This window comes from Eubalaena glacialis, chromosome 2, assembly GCF_028564815.1.
Source record: "Eubalaena glacialis isolate mEubGla1 chromosome 2, mEubGla1.1.hap2.+ XY, whole genome shotgun sequence".
Lineage (NCBI taxonomy): Eukaryota > Metazoa > Chordata > Mammalia > Artiodactyla > Balaenidae > Eubalaena > Eubalaena glacialis.
The window spans coordinates 119,164,729-119,185,500 of NC_083717.1; the positions used below are offsets into that span (position 1 = coordinate 119,164,729).

Below are 20,772 nucleotides of genomic sequence, written 5' to 3' on the forward strand. Positions count from 1 at the left end.
ATGTTGGTATGCGTAATAATTATGACTCAAAGAAAAATATATCTAGTATATTCTAGGGGTTTTGTGGAGGCCGCTGTGAAACAAAGAATTTGAAGTAAACAATTATAAAATACAAAAATAAAAAACCAGGGTGTTTATTTTTTCTCCAAATTCCTGGTTTAATAAGGACTTGTTTATTTTGAGGAAAAAAGGTCCCAAACATCAGGCTATTCACAAAAATAACCCACAGTATCAACTTTAGAAAACAAATCTTAAGACTATTACACTAATTATTTTTCTAGAGGATCCATTTGACATGCCAACTCTCATTCACAAAAATACATTGTTACATTTGTGTTTAACAGCCCCACACAGCACTCTTATGTGGGGTATAACACGCATACCTCTAATTCAAAGCTGCTCTCAGGTGCTACTCAACTAATGAGACTGCCTTTGTAGTTAGGGAAGCAACTACTGAACTCATGTATGAATGGAAAGAACTGTACTCCCTGCATAACAAGAGATTATTTTGGAGACAGTTGATAAAAACCATACATCCTTTTTATTGTTAAGTCATAAAGAGGTATCAAAATTAAAAGCAAAAATTACAGGGTAAGACTTAACATAACTACTAGGAGCATCAAAGGAAGTGAAAACGGGACTAGGCGCAGGGCAATATGAATTAATGAACATGGGAAGGACAAGGATGGGGACAACAAGTGAGCATGTGCTGAAGATACTAGGGGAGAGGATCTGGTGAAAATTTTGATCTTAGACAAGCGCCTAGGTAAAGAAATAATGGGACAAGATTTCTAAACCCCACTATGTGCTTAAGAGTCATCCTCGCCATTGGCGCTGTCTCTGTCATCCTCTCCTTCCTCAGCCTCTTTTTCATCATCCTTGATCAACTCCAGCTGTGAGAAACAGACACAAATAGGATGGAGTTAGAGGCACTCCATGTGTCCCTGATCCCCCCTCCACCACCTCTTTCTTTCCTTTCCCGTGGTTTTCACCTGGTCATCCCCCCGATCTTCATTATCATCATCATCCAGTAGGTCCCCCTCCTCAGCAGAGTCATCTGCACCCCCCTCAGACTCCATCTTCACATTAGTCTCATCTTTCTTCAGGGAGCTGCTGCTCTGCTCCTCTTCTGACTTATCATTCTTCATCTCTACTGGGGATGAGAAGGACAAGTCTGTCTAGGGGCAAGTAATGTCCACAGGATGTAGACAATCCCCACTGATGATCACAGAACTGCAGCACAAGTCTAAATCCTCCCACACAAATGCCCTTCCCAATTCAAATTCCACAAGTTTCACATTAAACTGCTTTATATCCCACTATTCCAACATATACTTTCAACTATCTTAGATAGCTACCTCTACTTTACACCCAACAAGCAAAAGGACCATTTACCTCCTTGTTTGCTCTGTTCCTTTTCGATTTTTTCCAGGCTTTCCAGTAGAGAATCCACTTTTTGTTTTATCTGGGTCAACTCCTTCTTAATGGTCTGAAGGTCATCTCCTTTCACTTTAATACAAACAAAACCCTAGATTAGAATCAAATGTACCAGAAGCTACCAGTTAACCAAACACACTCCCCCACTAGACTATACAACAGTAGTCAACATGAGATCCTTGGAGAGAAATGGAGCCTGTACCAGACTGTCCTAGTTATGGGGGGCCACCGATCTTTTAGTTGGTAGCTGAAAACTGAATCTAATGTACCTATTCCCTTAGCAACAGCATTCTTACTTCTGTAGGTCTGCTAAAGACCTCAATTCTATTTTAAAAGCACTTTCTGTACTGTTTTACCAACATATTTTACACGATGAATGGGTGCCCCTCAACTCCCTAAAATCTAATGACTTTTTTCAAATTACCAAGGTCTTAAGGATAGAAGGCTGCCTAGAGTTGGCCCCTTAATCACTATTTTCTCATCTTCTATTATTTTGATTATGCAAAGTTATTTGTACAAAACCTGAACATTATTAACTGCACTAATTTCCATATTTCAACATACAAGAAATATCAGAATCACAAAGCTGCAATAATAATACATACACTTTCCAGACTTAGAAGAAGATCCCCGCTGTCCACTCTTAGAATTGAAGCCACTTTTGCCCCTTCGTGAGGTGTTTCCTGATACACGCTGGCGTTTTGAGGGCACTACAGCCCGAGCAATAGGAGGAGGAGGAGGAACACGTGCTGGGTAACTGTACATCCTATTGGATAAAAGGAAAACAGAATTCCTTCACAACTAAAACTAAGTCAGGAAGATTCCAACAATGGTGTCCTTGTAAAATGATAAATCATTGTCCATTGTTCCGCAATTATTTCTTTTTGCTAAACTAATTTCATTCAAAAGGCCAGTTTACTCTTTGATATTTTTAATACTGCAGCTACTTTCTTCATGAAAATACTACATATATACACACATATCCAATGATATGGTTGGTTGCCTTAAGCACTGGACATAAAAGGTTTCTGTGTACAATGGCAGTATTAACAGAACATTACTTTTTACAATGAATGGCCTTTACCTTGATCTTATTCTTTTCACATATACACTACAATAAGCAATCCATATAAGCCAAATAAAGTACTTACAAAAGACTGCAATTAACCAAGTCTGCAAACAGAGCTATTGGTCGCTAAATCCCTGATCTTTTCACCCACAGAAGCATACAAGTAATTATCACTAGTTTGTAATACTACATTAAACCATATAAAATTGCCAGTATTAACCATTTTTGGCCTATAGAAACCGGTATTTCATGTGTTAGCTGGGTGTACATAGCATTATCAATTCTAACAACATTTAGCATACTCTCCACTCAAAACTCCAACAGGACAGAGAATACTGTCTATCTCGTTCACTATTCACTACTGCCTAAATCCACTGCCTAGCACACATTTAGCTTTCAAAAACCACTGACTGCTCAACCGCTGCTTCCACTGGATAAGTATCCCAGTGATTGCTAAAGATATACCAAAGTGATGGCCTGGTATTGATGCTTCCATTTGTAAAGAGAAAAATCAAAAGACAACAAAAAAACTTCTCACATGGACATCAGTTCTAGAAAGTCTCTTTATTCCATGGTGTTACTTTTACAAAAGCCTGTGGCAGCATATGAAGCTAAGACATACCTGTAGGAAAAAAACTTATAATTCTAGTTCTGAACTTTTTTAGCTATTAACTTAACAACCCACCAACTGTTGCTCTGCCTAACCGCAAAGCTTTGAAATTTTGTAATTCAAAGAGATACCTAGTAACAGTAACTTTTTTTTTTTTTTTAGGATTTTTTTTGATGTGGACAATTTTTAAAGTCTTTATTGAATTTGTTACAATATTGCTTCTGTTTTATGTTTTGGTTTTTTGGCCCCGAGGCAAGTCCCCAACAGTAACTTTTTATTATCACTACTTCCTTCCATTTTTATGTAAAGCTTTTCATCTTCTGGCCCAAAATTTTCCAAAGTATAATGATCCAGAAACTATAAAATATCAGTGTTCAGAAACTACTTTCCTTTGTGTAAGGTGATGCTACTTTGTACAATTTCTGGGGGTAAAAAAGTGAGTTATCCACATCTTTAGGTATGAAACATCTCATGCCTCAGCCCTGTTGAATTCAGAGATCTAACCTACCTTCCAATCTACTCACTCTCACTGGCATCAGTCTCCAAACCAATGAGCTAGCCATTCCACATTCCCTACACTCCAAGGCACTGGAATTTCCTTTTGAACCATACTAGTTCATCTGACCGGGGTAAATCGTCATAGCAAAAATGAGGAAATGCAGTCTATTTTCAATCTATGTAATGGCCTCCTGAACACAAATGGAAGTCAAACGCTCTAGTTCTCTAAAGAAAAATGTATTTTAAAAGATCCACTGGTAATGCTTTTTAGTGCCACAGAACTTAACTGCTGCTTAAGCAAAAATGGGCTCTCAAAAAACTCACAAAGATTCCTCTAAGGAAGTTTAAGTAGACCTTGCCTTATAAAATGCCAAAGTGCATCAATGTGAAAACATGAGGCGAAAACACAAAGAGAAAAACCATACCTACTGTGATAACCCTTAAAGTCAAAGGAATAGATAAGAGGAAGCTCAGTATAAAAGCTTCAAGAACCAGCTACAAATTAAGTAACCATTTTCCCCAAAAGAAAGCTATACAATAAATCACAGGAGGCATCAAAACAGCTGCTGATCCTCTAGATCCTCTAATGATGAAGCCCAAGTCATTAAAAAGTCTTCATGAAAGTTTCACTATTACCAGAGGAACAAGCACTCAACACTAAGAGAATTATGACTGCACCCTGAATCAGAAATCTGGACACTAAGTGTTGGTATAAAAACTAGTCAGAAATAAAAGGCAATTAAAATACCATTTTAGGGGCTTCCCTGGTGGCACAGTGGTTGAGAGTCTGCCTGCCAATGCAGGGGACACAGGTTCGAGCCCTGGTCTGGGAAGATCCCACATGCCACGGATGCAACTAGGCCCGTGAGCCACAATTGCTGAGCCTGCGCGTCTGGAGCCTGTGCTCCGCAACAAGAGAGGCCACGACAGTGAGAGGCCCGCGCACCGCGATGAAGAGTGGTCCCCGCTTGCCACAACTAGAGAAAGCCCTCGCACAGAAACGAAGACCCAACACAGCCATAAATAAATAAATAAATAAATAAAAATTAAAAAAAAAAAACCATTTTAAAGAAATTAAAACATTTCTGGACACACATTAGCTAATAACATAAACAGATAAGACAAAAAAAAAAACCCCTCTATCCTAATCTCCAAGCTAAAACATAAGCATTACAAGGCATTTATTAAATGTACAGGTTTTCAAAGGCAAGCTTCTTAAATGACTAGATGTAACACACAGTGATCTTTGGCCTCAAAAACCCTGATTAATAATAATACATTTCAACCACTACAAAAGTATTGATAGAAACAACTAGAATAAAGTATTAGTGGGTTTCCCTGGTGGTGCAGTAGTTAAGAATCCGCCTGCCAATGCAGGGGACACGGGTTCAAGCCCTGGTCCGGGAAGATCCCACATGACGCGCAGCAACTAAGCCCGTGCGCCACAACTACTGAGCCTGCGCTCTAGAGCCTGCGTGCCACAACTACTGAAGCCCACGCGGCTAGAGCCCGTGCTCAACAAGAGAAGCCACCGCAATAAGAAGCCCGCACACCGCAACGAAGAGTAGCCCCCGCTCGCTGCAACTAGAGAAAGCCCGCACGCAGCAACAAAGAACCAATGCAGCAAAAAAAAAAAGTATTAGTAAAAACCTACGTTCTCCTGAATGTTTATTTAATGTACCATAACTGTTTCCACTCTTAAAAATTGGATAGATAAAAAATAATTTTAGGCATATTCATTATCAAATTCTGAAAACCAACTAATTTTCAGGTATTGTTGCCTACAAAAAAATGTGAATAAAAAATAAATGCCATAATGTGAAATAATTTATAGGTGAGAGCAATCTAGTAAGATCACCCCCCCACTGACAATACTGATTTATCAAATTCACTTTAAACATGCATTCTCATTATAATTTCATTCAAGGGTTAGGAGATTTTTCTTCCACTTCATTATTTTTCATCTACAACAGAAAAATTTCAAGATGAAGTTTCTTCCTCATTACCTTTGATTTTCCTAGAAAAGGGAACGGTTTTATAGGGTATTATGTTTTGGGGCTTTACAATGTCTGAGACTCCCTGAAATTGTCTGCTAAAATTCTGTGAATGCTCCGACTTAATTAAAACAATCTACAACTTCTACATTTCAATTGTAAGTTTCCCAGTATATCATCCAGAGTAAACCTTCAGAACACACCCCTTATGTAACATTATTCTGTACAGTTTTGTAGAAAAGGACTTTACAAAATTTATTTTCTTTGGTCTTGTGTGGACTGAAGCATTATACTGCATGAGCAGAATATCAACTATTGATACTCATGAATACCAGAATTTTAAAAACTGTTCCAAAAATCAAGGCCTTCAATAACTGGCATCTTTGAACATTATAAATGTATTCCTAGATATTTCTTCCTCACTCTTTATAAAACCTTCTGAGAAACCATATTTGAATGATTTAGGTAACTATTTTCCAATCTTTTTTAAAACTACCAAAACTTTCACCGGATTATATTGACGGTACAACCCCCTCAAGTAGACTTTATATCTTATCATTCTTTTTTAGTAATTAACACAATGAAATTATCTTAAATTTATTATTGAAGACTATGGTATACAATTCTAACATATAAATACTTATTAAAAACTAATTTTTTTTAAGTTCACCCTAATCTAATTTTAATAGTACATATTTCTTTAAATGTCAAAGCTTTATTTTACAAATGAGTAGACTACTGACTTTAACTACATAAGGGAAAAGAAGTGCAAAAAATGACAATGTGACATGTTTAATTCAGGTTTACATTAAAATGAAAATATGAAACTGTGTTATGTCAAATACTGACCCTCAAAACCCGTTTGCATGATGTAGTTGGAATTCATCCTGTTGAGCTTTAAAATAAATAAACTAGCGAAATTCTTATAATTTGTGTTTTATTTCTAAGTTAAGAGACAATTTCTAATTGTTATTTGTAGGCACCCCTCCACAAACGTTGCCTTGAGGAGTCTGGGAGAAGCCAAACTAAGATACAAGGGTTAACACTTGTTTTGCTAATACAATTTGCAGATAGAGTGCCAATTACCAAGGTAAATTTGCATAGTTGCACTTTATGGTCCTTAACTTTCTTCAAATTGCCCTTTATGGTCCATTTAAGGATACAGATTATCTGTATGACAGTTAAAATTAATAACAGCAAGTACTTCTCATCTAAATGATAAAGGGACTAAATGATAAACCAGTCTGCTGTACAGGATTCATTCAATATATAGGGTCACCCAAACTATCAAAATTTAACTAAATAACAATTCTTTAACTAAAGAGAAAAAAAACACACCTCTGTAAGGTTTAAGACCCTTGCCCAAAGGTTGGGGAACACCACACGCACTACTACTTAAAAAGAGCAGGAATCAACAGCCTCTATATATGCAGAACCAATGGTAGCAATCAATAATTGGTTCTGCAATCTTCTTTTGAAAAGAACTGTTGATATTAGTATTTAGAGATATTTTTGCAAATTCAAAGATACATTTGATTAAAAATTGTCCCACTGATTTTTACAGTTTTGCAAGAGAGGGAAAAAATACTGAATGTACATACTCATTTTAAGATGCATCCAATCTCACAACTTTTAAAATATGAAAAGTTGCTTCTTAAAATTAAGCAACTATATTGAACTTTCTTGATGGATTCATTGGGAAGCTATGTTAACATAAAACTGTATGTTTCATAGGAAGGCAATTTGAAAATTCACTTGAAAAAAAATAATCTGGGTGATAAAATGCAGATTGCTTTGAGTCCTAAATCAATCTTTTTAGAAACAGGACTGGATCCAAGAAAATATTAAGAAAAAAACCTTTTTAATCCCTGGCTTTGCTTCTGTTTATCAAACTTTCCATCCAGGTGATAATCTTTTTAGACTCCTCAATTTCTAAAGAATTATACTATTACTCATTTGTCATGATGTCCTCAACAAACATTCCCAAATGTCACTCTGGATATTTCCAAAAGATAATGTCTTAAACTCAGTGTGGTCCAATTTTTACTTTTTAAAAAGCTGAAATTAAGAACAGTATTTATGAAAAATATTGTTTATAAACAGTAAGTTAAGAACATATAAGCTCATTCATTCCTATATTCTCATATTATCAAGCCAGGTGAGAGTACAATTCTCTCTTTTCACTTATAATAAAATTTCTTTTAAGGAGTTGTCTGAGAAAACAGATTTGTGGTTGCCAGGGGATAGGGTGGAGGGAAGAGCTGACTACAAAGGAGCTTCATGGCGAATTTTTGGAGGTATGAAACTACCTATATCTTGACTGTACTGGTAGATACATGGGTACGCATGTAAAAACTGTACACCGAAAGAGTAAATTTTACTGTATATATAGATATTTTAAAAGTTTTCTAAGTTGTCTCCACAATTTGTCTTTCCATTCTCTCTTGAATCTCCTTGTAAAGTTTTGTGCCCCCACCATTATCAAAACCTACCCTTGTCACCAATGATTTCCACACTTGCTACTGCCTACTTTACATCTCTCAAAGTGGATGTCTAATAAGGAGGTTAAATTAACATGTCCACAACTCATCTGTTATATTCACCCCTCACCCTGGTTCCTTCTATGTTCTTTCCCTATCCACTGTTTCTATAAATTCCAAGCCAAAACTTTGGTGACATCTTTGATTTCTCTCTTAGCCCTCACATAGATCTGGAAGCAAATCTGTCTGCATTAACTTCAAAATTCAACCACTTCTCACCATTCCCACCGTCACCTCCCTGATCCTTCCCCAAATGATTATTTGTCTAGATAATTCCATCAGCCACTTATTATCTATTTTCAGAATAATCTTGTTAAAACATTACAATTAAGATCCTTTCTGCTCACAACTCTCCAGTGGCCTTCCCCTCATTCAGAGTAAAAACTAAAGATACATAACATCTTAACGTGCTCTATATGTGTTCAACCCATCCATCTTCTCTGAGACCATCTATTTTCCACTAGTACCCCTGGTGCACACAACAATGCCTCATAATAAGATCTTAACAAATACTTGTTGAGAAAATAAGTGACTTTCCTAAACTGGCCTCTAGGAAAGAATTTATCACAAGCCACGTTATCAACAACAGATAACAAACCAAACCTACCCATTTAACTGGAAAGCCAGGAGGATTAGTCTGCCTTTTTTCTAGCTTTATAAAGACTACTGAGAGAGTTTTTCCCTAAGAAAATCAGACAAAACTTGAATAATAATCTACCACAAAACTGAATCCTTTTTCAAGCTATTTATTACGAAATAAAAATCAGATCTTGTGCCTATAATGTATGTAATTTGAGACTATTATGCCATGCTTCCTGTAAGGAAATCACAAAGACAATTTTCCATAGATGAGTGTCTCCTGCTATTATACTTTTTGTACCCTGTTAATCTGTTCCCCTTGCTAAACTCCACTAATTTCACAGTAATAGCACACTTATCACTGTAAAGTAATAAAGGTCCTGGAAAAAAAGTTTATCCACCGAAACAAGTCAAATTCTATTTGGTAAACTCTGTTTCTTATTCCTTGGATTACAGTTTAAGAGGGTATCAAAGTATAATCTTATCCTATTTATCAAGAGGATATGTCCTCTTTCTTTCCTTGAAAAATAACATTCGTTTCCTGGATATTCTTTCACTATTCCCAACAGCTTTGTTCCAAAACTACAGTCTGGGTTCTCTAACTTCCTGAAGAGCAGTCTTTACTCATTATATTTCTCATATTGAACACTACTCAAAATTTGTTATACCTAGTTAGGACTAACTTTGTAGCACCCCAGACGTGTACTGTCCAACTGAGTAGTGACTGGCCATGTGTGGCTATTTAAAACAAATTTAAAATTCAGTTCTGCAGTCATGTTAGCCACATTTCCCATATGTGGCTGTCTACCACAACAATATTGCACATACAGAATCATCACACAAAGTTCTATTGGACAGCGCTGTTCTGGTTTGTTCCTTCCAGACATCTACCTATACCTATATATAATTTCCAAAGAGAGCCTAGAATTCTGTAACTTTTTAAGTCTATAACAAAAACATAACAAACTAGCTAAATGTCCTTAGTATAAATTGATAGTTACACATCTCCTATGACCACAAAGCAAAATGGTCAAACTATTAAAAAAAGCTAAAAAGAGTAATAAACTTCAAAAATGATATTAGATACTGTATCCAGAGACTTATATCCAGAATATATGAAAAAGCTTTACCCAATATAAAACTGGGCAAAGGATCTGAACATATTTCTCCAAAGATGAACAAATAGGCAATTAGCACATGAAAACCCAACATCAGCTTTTAAGAAAATACAAATCAAAATCACAATAGGATAATCCTCACACTAGAATAAACAACAAAGATACATAATAAAACAAATGTTGGCAAGGATGTGGAGAAATTAAAACCCTCATAACATGGCTGACAGGAAGCCATGGTACAGATGCTTTGGAAGACAGTATGGCAGTCCCCCCAAAAGTTAAACAGAGAATTATCATTAAGACCCAGCAATTCTACTCCTAGGTACACACCCAAGAGAAATGAAAACATATGCCCATGCAAAAATGTGTATACCAATGTTCAGAGCAGCATTATTCAAAATGTGGAAACATCTCAAAAGTCTACCAACTGATGAATGGATAAACAGAATGAGGTATTATCCATGCAATGGAATATAATTCAACAATAAAAAAGAATGAAGTACTAATACAGGGTGTAACATGGATTAACTGTGAAAAATTCATGGAAGAAACTGGTCATAAAAGACACATCTGATTGCACTGACATGAAATGTCCACAAGAGGCAAATCTGTAGATAGAAAGTGGTTGCTAGGCCTCGGGATAGAGGAAGAATAGGGAACAACTGCTAGCAAGTTGTTTATTTTTGGGGTGATAAAATGTTCTAAAATTAGATCATGGTCATGACTGCACAACTCGGAATATATAAACTGAACTGTATACTTTAAAATGAATTACATCTCAACAAAGCTAGGTTTTTAAAAAAGAAAAAATTAACATCAAGGAGCTTGACAAAGTATACCCGGATGGAGAATGTCCTGAAGTAGATTCCTAAAACAGCAGAGGTTACCTTTCCATTAGGTAATAATGTACCCAAAACACCACTTAATTAAGAGCCAAAGCAGATTCTTTGATCTAGACTCAAATGCTTCCCCTTCAAATAAATATCTCCCACTTACTCAACAAGAGTCCAGGACACAAATTTAAGTCCAATAATACCACATTTATGTTCAAAGTATAGTCATACTAATATATGCACTCATCTAAAATCTTTCTGCCAACTACAACATGATCAGGTTCCCGTAAGAAAGAAAGAACCAACAAAAGGGCTCTAAGCAAATGAAAAATTTCACCCTATGCCTAAAATGACATCTAAACTGTCACCTAAAGAGGCATCTCTTAGCTTTTCCAAGTAGCCAAGAACCCTCTTGCTCTCTGAATCACATGCCCTTTCCAAGCAGATGGTCGCACTCAATTCTCCAAAACCTAAATATTTCATGTACTCTTCCTTCATACACACATACAAAGCCCATCTCTCGGGTCCAGTGTTGCTCAGGAATATCAGAAAATTGGAAGAAAAGGAGGGAGCCAAGAAGACAGCTCCTCTAACACCAATAAGATGGGTGGTGGTGCCTCCAATCCATATACTGTATTTTTTGACTTCTTAATTCAAAACCTAAAACACTGTATGCCTAGAACAAAATAAGGGCTCAAATATTAGTTTAAGGAATATGATGGTCAGCCTCTTTTACCCATCTTGCATTTCAATGGAGATTCCCCCACCTCAACTTCTTTTCTCCACTCTCTACCAGCACACCTTAGTGGAAAAAATCTGTAGGGTAAGTATCAACAAAATTGCTTATTTCCCAAAATTCTAACAACTCAAAGCTTCCAAACACTTGTCACTTAGCAAAAAAGATTATGCCTTTAATGGCATAATTCTAGTCATAAAAGATAAAAATCTCAGCTTTACTTGACTATTTTCTCCCTACAAAGCACCTGCTCTCATAACTTGGACCCAATAAATCATGCCAAGAGCAGTCTACCTCAGAAATTTCTCCCCATTCCAACATTTACAATGGTAACTACAGATCTTTTCCTCCTCCAGTTTCTCTTTTCTAGTCATGGGGTTGTTTATAAGACATCACTGCTAATAGGACACAACTAAATATGCCATACAACTGCCCTTGACGACCAACATTCTTTCCAATCACAGCTGGCTGCTTCCCCAAATATGCTAAGGATATTCATAACTGTGTATCTTTATTAGAGATGTACCCTCACCCTATCTGCCTAAAAAAACCTCCTGCTTATTAATACCAAAGGCAGGTTCAAATACTGCCCTTTGTGAAACTACCTGGAGCTCTTTAAATTTTAACAGGGGAGCTTACAGCTCCCCAAAGGGCAACACAATTCATCTTTCTATGAGACAATCCTGTACAAAGCAGGACACATAGCAGCCCCTATTAATTTCATAGCACTTTCTTTACTGTATAACATAGTGCATACCATATATGTGCCATATTTGATCTGCTTGTAGATTTACTTCATTCCTCTATTCATGGTGCACTAGCAATATTTACTTAATATATTTATATATGGAGTAATAACAGCACTCTGAAATATCTCTAGTGGAACAACTTCACAGTTCAGTCACTTACACATTGTTGACGTTATTATCCATATGCAACTTATGATAAGTTATGTATTATAAAGTCCTCAAAGGCCACTGAACTAAAACCAGGGTCCTTTTGAACCAGATCTTTTGCTTACCAGGTATTTAACATGTCTCAGCTATCATACTATAGCCTATTATCAAATCTGACTAAGTAAGTGCTCCCAAGTTCTTTATAGAAGAATGACTGAGAAAGAATTACTCCACTGTCCATAACTGATATTTCTTTTATTCAAATTGAGACACAATTCGCATACCAAACCACAAAATAAACCCTTTGAATATGTACAACTCAGTGATTTTTAGTATTCTCACAAATTTCTGCTATCATCACCACTCTGTAATTCCAAAACATTTTCCCTGGGTGATCTTATAAGGGAAAGAAAAGCGGGACTACAACTGATTACAGAAAGTACATCTGAAAGCTGTTCCTAAATGTTTTTACACTTAAGAAAACACTGTAAATATTTGTGGCAGAAATCAGAAAACACTTATAAATCAAGCTTGATAAGAATATTGCCAGGTTAGCTGTGACAATTTCATACGTGTTAGCCTATCGAAGAACTTTCAGATCTCCTTTTAGTATATTCCAATCCTCTTGCGTGAAAGATAAGATTCCTCAAAAACTATAGCTTTAAAAAAAATTTTTTTATTGGAAAAGAGTTGATTTACAATGTTGTGTTACTTTCTGCTGTACAGCAAAGTGTATCAGTTATACATATATATATCTCCACTCTTTTTTAGACTCTTTTCCCATATAGGTCATTACAGAGTATCAAGTAGAGTTCCCTGTGCTATACCAAAAACTACAGCTTTAATGCCTGTTTATCTCCAACAATGTGCCAATTATTTTTATTACAACACTTTTGGCACAACAGCACAATGTGCCTTCTAATGATCAGTAATTTCAAAAATAAATGACTAAATATCAATGTGGAAAGAGAATTAAAATAAATAAAGAGAAATTAATTTAAGCATTTGAAAGAAAAACCACTCAAAGGAACTGCTTCACACAAGAAGTCCTCTAACAGGAACTACTCCAGCAACAATTTCCCTAGAAGCAACAAGATTCAACAGGACACAACTCGAACTGGATCTTTGTCAGCTTATAGGACTTATCAGACTTTCAACATCAATGAACAGTATGTTTTGTACTCAAGGGTAACTGACGCAACTCTCCTAGTTTTATACACAGACTCCCATGAATATTCACCCAACTTTGAGCCTTGTATTCCTACCAGAAAAAAAATGTGTTAACAAATCTTTGAGTAATTATAAACTATGCATGACAGTTTATAGCATATTTGAAAGAGGTAACAATGTATCTGAGTGACATTAACAACTCTATCTAAGGTGGTAGTTTCACATATGTTGGCAACTTATGTTAAACTCATCTAAGAACCTCCAACATCTATTACATCAGGAATGGCCTTAAGAACAAATAAAAAGACAGGCCTAATTTACATAATTTATGAAAAAGGTAATTTGCGTTAAGACTACAGAATCCAATCTGCTGTCTCCTCAGAAGACAGCATGTTAAAATATAAGTGACTCAGTTAAGTTTTAATATTTGATTATCCTCCAGTTTTAAAGGTAGAGTATTTATAATCTTTGGGACTTGATCACCAATACCCACAAATACCCAAGCAAAAATACAAGTCACTCTAATTCTCCTAACATCATTAATCACCTACTCCCTGATATCTAAAATATATATATCTCCTTGAGAAACACCCAATGCCTTCATTCTTAAAGTTTCTGACAAAAGTCAGGCTAATGATGATTAAAGTGCATAATACCTTTATGAACTATTCTGGTCTCCTCTCCCACCTCCCCCATGTCAAAAAAAGAGAAAAGAAAAGAAGAAAATAGTACTTGAATCTCAACTAGCCTCCAAATCTACCCCACTAGTTCACAGGGAATACAGGTGGCAAAGGAACATGCTAAACAACACAAAATACAACCTGAAAAATTTGTGGTCTAAAAAAATTTCCACTCTGTGGAAAACTGATGAGATTATTTTAACTATCTTAATTATAAATGGTATTGTCGTTATGTTTATAAAAGCAGTCTTTATCTTTTACTGATATACTACTTTCTTATATATGTATATTTGAATTAAAAAGTTCCATAACACAGAGTAAACAAAAAAGTTGAAGTAACTACTAAACAGCTTGTCTAGAAAACAAACACCAATCAGTCTTCATTTCACTATGAAGACTTCTGTCACATAAAGAACTCTAATTATGCTAGAGATGTTAGTTTTTGTGGACAGGAATGGTGGGGTGTCCATGATTCCCTTCATTTTGATATTATAGGAATATTCATGCTCTAAAAAGATTGTGAATTCTTGACTGATTAAAAGCATAATAATATTTGAGGGTTATTTTATAATGCAATCTATCTTCCACGTTTCCTTTAGTCTTCGTAACAACTCTATTAGTAGGCATTATTATCTCCATTTTAGGGATAAGAAAACTGAGATGACATATATGACTCTGGTCATAACCTTTTCCACTAAGTGATTAAGTCTTTGGATTCCTCAAGTATTCTTTTCTCTGCTCTGTATCAGCTGCCTCCCTAACATAACAATAGGTAGTAGAAATGTCAAATTTATGTCTTGAAATATTCATGTGAATTTCATGTTCTTCAGAGTATGACTAAGGACTAAAGTGACTAAGTAGACAGATTTAACCTCCATTTACATAACAGGAAGCAGAGCTTTCAGCACATCTCACAGCCAATTTCCCATATTCTTAAGAATCTAACAGTTGATTCAGGATGTTACTAACTGTATCTTAATCTTGTGAATAAAGTATCTTCAGGATGACTTCTGAGAGAAAACTATACCATTTTCCTGAGAAGTTTTTCCATTCTTAAAATGTTCGTTTCCCCAACAGACCTCAGTATATATTTAAATGAGCTCTTTTCCAGCTACTATTTGGTTACTCCATCACTCATCAGAATTATTTTTCTACTGGCTGAGATTAGAATGGAAGGTCAAAGACATTCCTTTTCACTGACACTCTATAATATCAAGCAATACAGAGAATAACTAAAGGTATTCTCTTGCCTCTTGAAAAACTAAAAAGTGAGGCCAACAGTGGTGGTGTCACCAATTTTTAAGACCAAATAGCAGTGGTAAGAAATTTGAAGATATTTCTGCAAACATCTAAATGATTTCACTATTCTCTGCTGTCTTTTACTCAATTTTGAAATTCCTCACTTAAAAGAGCTTTTCCCAAACTTATTTAGAGTGGGATGATAAAGGGATGGTCAAAGTTTCACTGCCTCACCAAGACAACTAAAAGTAAAACTTTAGAGGACAATTCTCATGAAGGTAGAACTGTATACTGTTAAAATTTTCTATACACTCAAAGTCATACATAACTTATCCCTATCCACACATCTACCAATTTTCTCATGACTTTTTCAAATACGAATGCTATTCTGTAGGCACAAGAAATCATAATCATTATTCCAACCTCCCTGCCTTTTAGAACTGTATCATCACCCCCAATCTACAATACAAAAACACTTCAACATTAACTCCTAAAGCAATCTGTATTGTTAATTCATTATATATGCTTATTGCATCCTATTTCGTATTGGCTTGTTTGCTCAAAGGAGACTACTGGATTTTTAAGGTTAGGAATCATTTTTTATAGTTTTGCTGTAATCCCCTACAATGCAAAACCAAGGGGCCAGTATGCAATAGGGAAATAATGAAGAGAACATGATACTGCTAATTTAGTCCCATTTCATCATTAGGCAAGTCAGTCCTTACTTTTATGTGGCAAACAAATTAAAACATTTGCCCTGACAATATATATAAACTGCTTCTTTGAAATCAACAGAAACGTCACCTTAGCTAGTCTACCTCTGACGATTTTGGGGAAGGTATTTTTTCATTATGTTCTGGCAGAAAGAGGGGGTTTTATTTGAAAACATGTCTGTTATTCATTACTACAAAATGGAGCATTTATTACTACGAAATAGAAAAATAAAATGGTTCTCACTAGACAGCTTCTTTCTGGAATAGACAAACATTTTAAACATACCTGTCATAATAATCCCGTTGAAAGTCATAGTCCAAGTCAAAAGAGGAGCTGAAAAATAAATACCAAAGAGGATTAATTTGGAACTGTTGATGTAAATTCACAACAGCAGATGGGAAAAAAAAACCCCACGCTAAACCAACCCAACAAATAGATCAACAGATTAGCATGAACTAACGCCCAATCATTAAACAACAGATCACTAAATTCCAATCACCTTAGGTCACTGGCCATTCAGTGGCCAAACTGCAAATTTAGGTGTAAGATTGCTAAAATGTCAACACACAACATAACAGCTAAAATAAGAACATGGAAAAATACAATAGTAAATTAAACATTCTTATGTCATCCTCCTTCCCTCTCTCCCTCCCCAGCTTCTTAGAAGCTAAATAACTCCTCTTGAAGAACTTTAATTTATGCTTTGAATACCAAACTACTCTTTAATAGTAAAAACCTCAGGGAATTCTAATAATTCTCTGGGAAATGGGGTAAAAGGAGGTACATTAACACAAAATTAATAAAGCATTACTTTCGCACATATAAAACATACTACAGTTAACCCTCCCCACATCCAGAAAACAGATAGAGAAGATGCCCACTGATGGACACAATGCAGTTATAAATAATAAAGTTCCGGACCTGAGTAGAGGGGACGGAGAAGGGTGTTCTGGTACTGACCCGTACATCTCCGCTGCAGATCGTTTCACACCTGCTTTTCCTCGGTTCACTTTTGGCTCTGCGGCCAGATTAATATCTGAAAAAACAAAAACAAAAACTTTAATGACACCTCCGTTGAGGGGTAGGGTGGAGTGGGGTGGTCCTCAAACTGCAGCTTTTTAAAGTGTACATGGCCATACACATCAACAAAGGTCAAAAGATGTACCTCATCTTTCCTTGTCATATAAAAAAGGCTCAAGAATTTTTTACAAGGTTTGGACTTAATCTTCCATTTCTTTGTCCTCTGTTCTGTACCAACAAAGCATTCATTATGCAAAACACATTAAGTTTGTCTCTGGTACCTTCTACCCTCAGCTCACACACTTCAATGAGAAACTCTCACCATTCAGAGAGTGCTCACTCAGTTACTATCAAAGTAGAAAAGTATCAATGACCAACAGTTGCCTTTCCAGAAATGATTCTGTGCATTTAAAATAAGCACAAGGGCTTCCCTGGTGGCGCAGTGGTTAAGAATCCGCCTGCCAATGCAGGGGACACGGGTTCGAGCCCTGGTCCCGGAAGATCCCACATGCCGCAGAGCAGCTGGGCCCGTGAGCCACAATTACTGAGCCTGCGCGTCTGGAGCCTGTGCTCCGCAACAAGAGAGGCTGCGATAGTGAGAGGCCCGCGCACTGCGATGAAGAGTGGCCCCCACTTGCCACAACTGGAGAAAGCCCTCGCACAGAAACGAAGACCCAACACAGCCATAAATAAATAAATAAATAAATTTTAAAAAAATAAAAAAATAAAATAAAATAAGTACAAATATTAGGAATGAGTAAATGACCTCAGAGATATAAATATATAGCAATTCATGAATTAATATGGTTGAAGTATGGCACCCTCAAAATTATCCCCAAAGGGGAATTTTTAATTCTCCTTACAAATAGGATAAGCTGAAAAGTTGCATATAAAATACTTAAGAAATACTGTGCAAGGCTGTCCTGGTGGAGCAGTGGTTAAGAATCTGCCTGCCAATGCAGGCGACACGGGTTCGAGCCCTGGTCCGGGAAGATCCCACATGCCGCGGAGCAACTAAACCCGTGCGCCACAACTACTGAGCCTGCGCTCTAAAGCCCGCGCGCCACAACTACTGAAGCCCACGCGCCTAGAGCCCGTGCTCTGCAACAAGAAAAGCCACCCAATGAGAAGCCCACGCTCCGCAATGAGGAGTAGCCCCTGCTGGTCGCCAACTAGAGAAAAGCCCGCGCACAGCCACAAAGACCCAACGCAGCCAAAAATAAAAATAAATAAATATATTTATAAAGGAAAAACAAACAAAACTCTATTTGGAGAAACTATTTAAAAAAATAAAGAAATACCGTGCAAACAGCAAGATGCTTAAGTAAACAACCTTTACATGCATGCATACACACACTCCAAGAAAAGGGAAAGATGCAAAAAAAAAAAAAAATCCTAGTTTCCATATACAGCATAATTTTTAAAATACCTATGCCAGAGTGCCCAGCTGCTTACCATGCCACCCACTACCTACGAAAGAGTTCATGTTCTCCCTCGTATTTTAACAGAAGAGACCATTTGTCAAAAAACAATTAGCCAAAAGCTAGCCAGCTCTCCAAAACTCAGTTTAAATGACTAATTGAAAAACAGACATTTAAGTACACTATTTGCTAAACACCATTACATTTATGAATAATCTTCAGAGTTCTTGGCTCACTAAACATTTCTAATTTTTAATATTTAATGTTTTAACAACCTTGCTTTTTATAGTTTTGACTTTGGAATCCTAAGATTTTACAAAACTAAAGATAGAATTTTTAAATCAATTTAAAAATTAATAACAAAATGAAACAGAACTAAACTATATATCAAGTTGATTATACAACCTTATAGAATAATTATTTCATGTGATTCTAAACTACAGTATAGTTGACTCTTGAACTACATAGGGGTTGGGGCCCTGACCCTCTGCACAGTTGAAAATCTGCATATAACTTAACAGTTGGCCCTCCTTATCCGTGGTTCCGCATTGGGGGATTCAACCTCCTGTAATACTGTAATACATATTTATTAAAAAAAAAAAAATTCTACGTATTAAGTGGATCTGCGCAGTGCAAACACATGTTGTTCAATCAAAGGAAAACTGTACTAAGTCAATATCCAAAATAGAATATATAGTAATAAAATGAACCTCAAATCTAAAATAACATTTAGTAATCTTAATTTTGGTAAAAACACAGATATGACTGTTTGAAACTGCGGTACAAAGTGCACGTAAAAGCATACGTTTTGTTTTCTTAAAAAAGTAAGTGTCCCCTATTCTGCCCAAGATACAATTAAAATTCAGTAACAAACACTCCTGGTATAACAGGGAGTGGGTTTCTAAATAACCCCCATTAAAAGGAGCCAACACTCTTATGAAAAAGGGACAAACCCCAGGATAGATCAAGAAATACACAGATGACCTGGAATATCTTGTGGTACCAGAAAGCAAGGAGGCAATGCAATATTAGAAGAGTAAGGTCTCAAGGACACAGGAACCAACTTGAAGGTTATCGATCCACTGGCCAAAGACGAAACATCCTGAGCTCTAAAGAATGATTTGCAATGGACTGAACATATGTAATGCGATCTAAAGTTTAGAATATAAACTGTTTCTGAACAGAGCTCAGATCTCATTTCTCAAAATTTGAACATGCTAGATCACAGAGAACCCTACTGGAAGAACCAATATCTAAAACAACCTTTTACTGAGTGTAACATGCTGAACTAGAAGCTTCTCATGAATCATCTCAATTAATCCTCTCAATTTATCTAATTTCTCTTGACAACCCCGAAGTGTTATTACCTCAGGTAAGAACAGATAATAAACTCAGGTCCTATTACCTTCATTTTAACAAACGAGAAAAATTAAGCCTCAGTCAAACTATGTAGACTGCCCAACACATAGTTGTGAGGCCCCAACATAGAGCCTAGCCATCTGACTCTAGAACACATGACTAAGCTATACTGTCTTCACCCAGTCGACTGTGTGCAGTAAGACACAGCCATTTTAAGCAGCAATAGTACCTTATGAAATACCACTCCTATCTCCCCTACCTTACTCAAGACTGCCAACTAAGGGTTATCCAGTCTCTACTAACACAAAACGGCCTAATAAGCAAAATCCTCTTTAGCCCATGAAACCTATAAACCCAACAGTTTTATTAGGCTAATGTCAGTCATAACATCCAGAACACCTCAGACTGTTAAGTTTATGGAGAGGGAGACAAAGAGAAGACATGAACAGAAAAACTCTCAGATCTGAATTATATAATCAATGAAAAATTAATTCAACCCAGACCTTACCTAAAACCTGGCCAGCAATCATTCTGCCATCCTCTCCTGCCACAGCAGCCCGGGCATTTCTCTCATTAACATACTGAACGAAGGCAAAACCCTTATGAACAGAGCAACCCACGATTTTGCCATATTTCGAGAAGATTGCCTCCACATCAGATTTCTTGACCACAAGAGTATTGAGATTCCCAATGAATACACGAGAGTTCATGGAGCGAGGATCCGTCTTGTTGGTAACATTGCTGGCCATTGTCTTTGATGGTAAGGTGCCTCACAAAGCTGAAAAACTGAGAGAAAAAAAAGGCATTCAGGTGAAAAGATGTTAAAAAAAAACAATCCTTGATAAAAACTTGCTCTACT

The 20,772-nt window shown here is 36.4% G+C and overlaps 1 protein-coding gene across 10 annotated transcripts in view; it reads right to left on the reverse strand.

Moving 5' to 3' along the window:
* Positions 1 to 518: 518 nt before the first annotated feature.
* The window catches only part of HNRNPC (heterogeneous nuclear ribonucleoprotein C), a 45,599-nt gene continuing 25,345 nt past the window's right edge, over positions 519 to 20,772 (reverse strand). For 7 of the 10 annotated variants that reach the window (XM_061180592.1, XM_061180593.1, XM_061180597.1 and 4 more), the window contains 7 exons: positions 20,422 to 20,699; positions 17,035 to 17,149; positions 16,399 to 16,446; positions 2,043 to 2,203; positions 1,396 to 1,509; positions 993 to 1,153; positions 519 to 893 (listed from right to left, as the gene is read on the reverse strand). In XM_061180592.1, coding sequence (XP_061036575.1) covers positions 810 to 893; positions 993 to 1,153; positions 1,396 to 1,509; positions 2,043 to 2,203; positions 16,399 to 16,446; positions 17,035 to 17,149; positions 20,422 to 20,662 — 924 coding nt within the window. In that variant the 5' untranslated portion in view covers positions 20,663 to 20,699 and the 3' untranslated portion in view covers positions 519 to 809. The remainder of the gene's footprint in view (positions 894 to 992; positions 1,154 to 1,395; positions 1,510 to 2,042; positions 2,204 to 16,398; positions 16,447 to 17,034; positions 17,150 to 20,421; positions 20,700 to 20,772) is intronic. The other 3 variants (XM_061180598.1, XM_061180600.1, XM_061180599.1) reach the window with 3 other exon arrangements.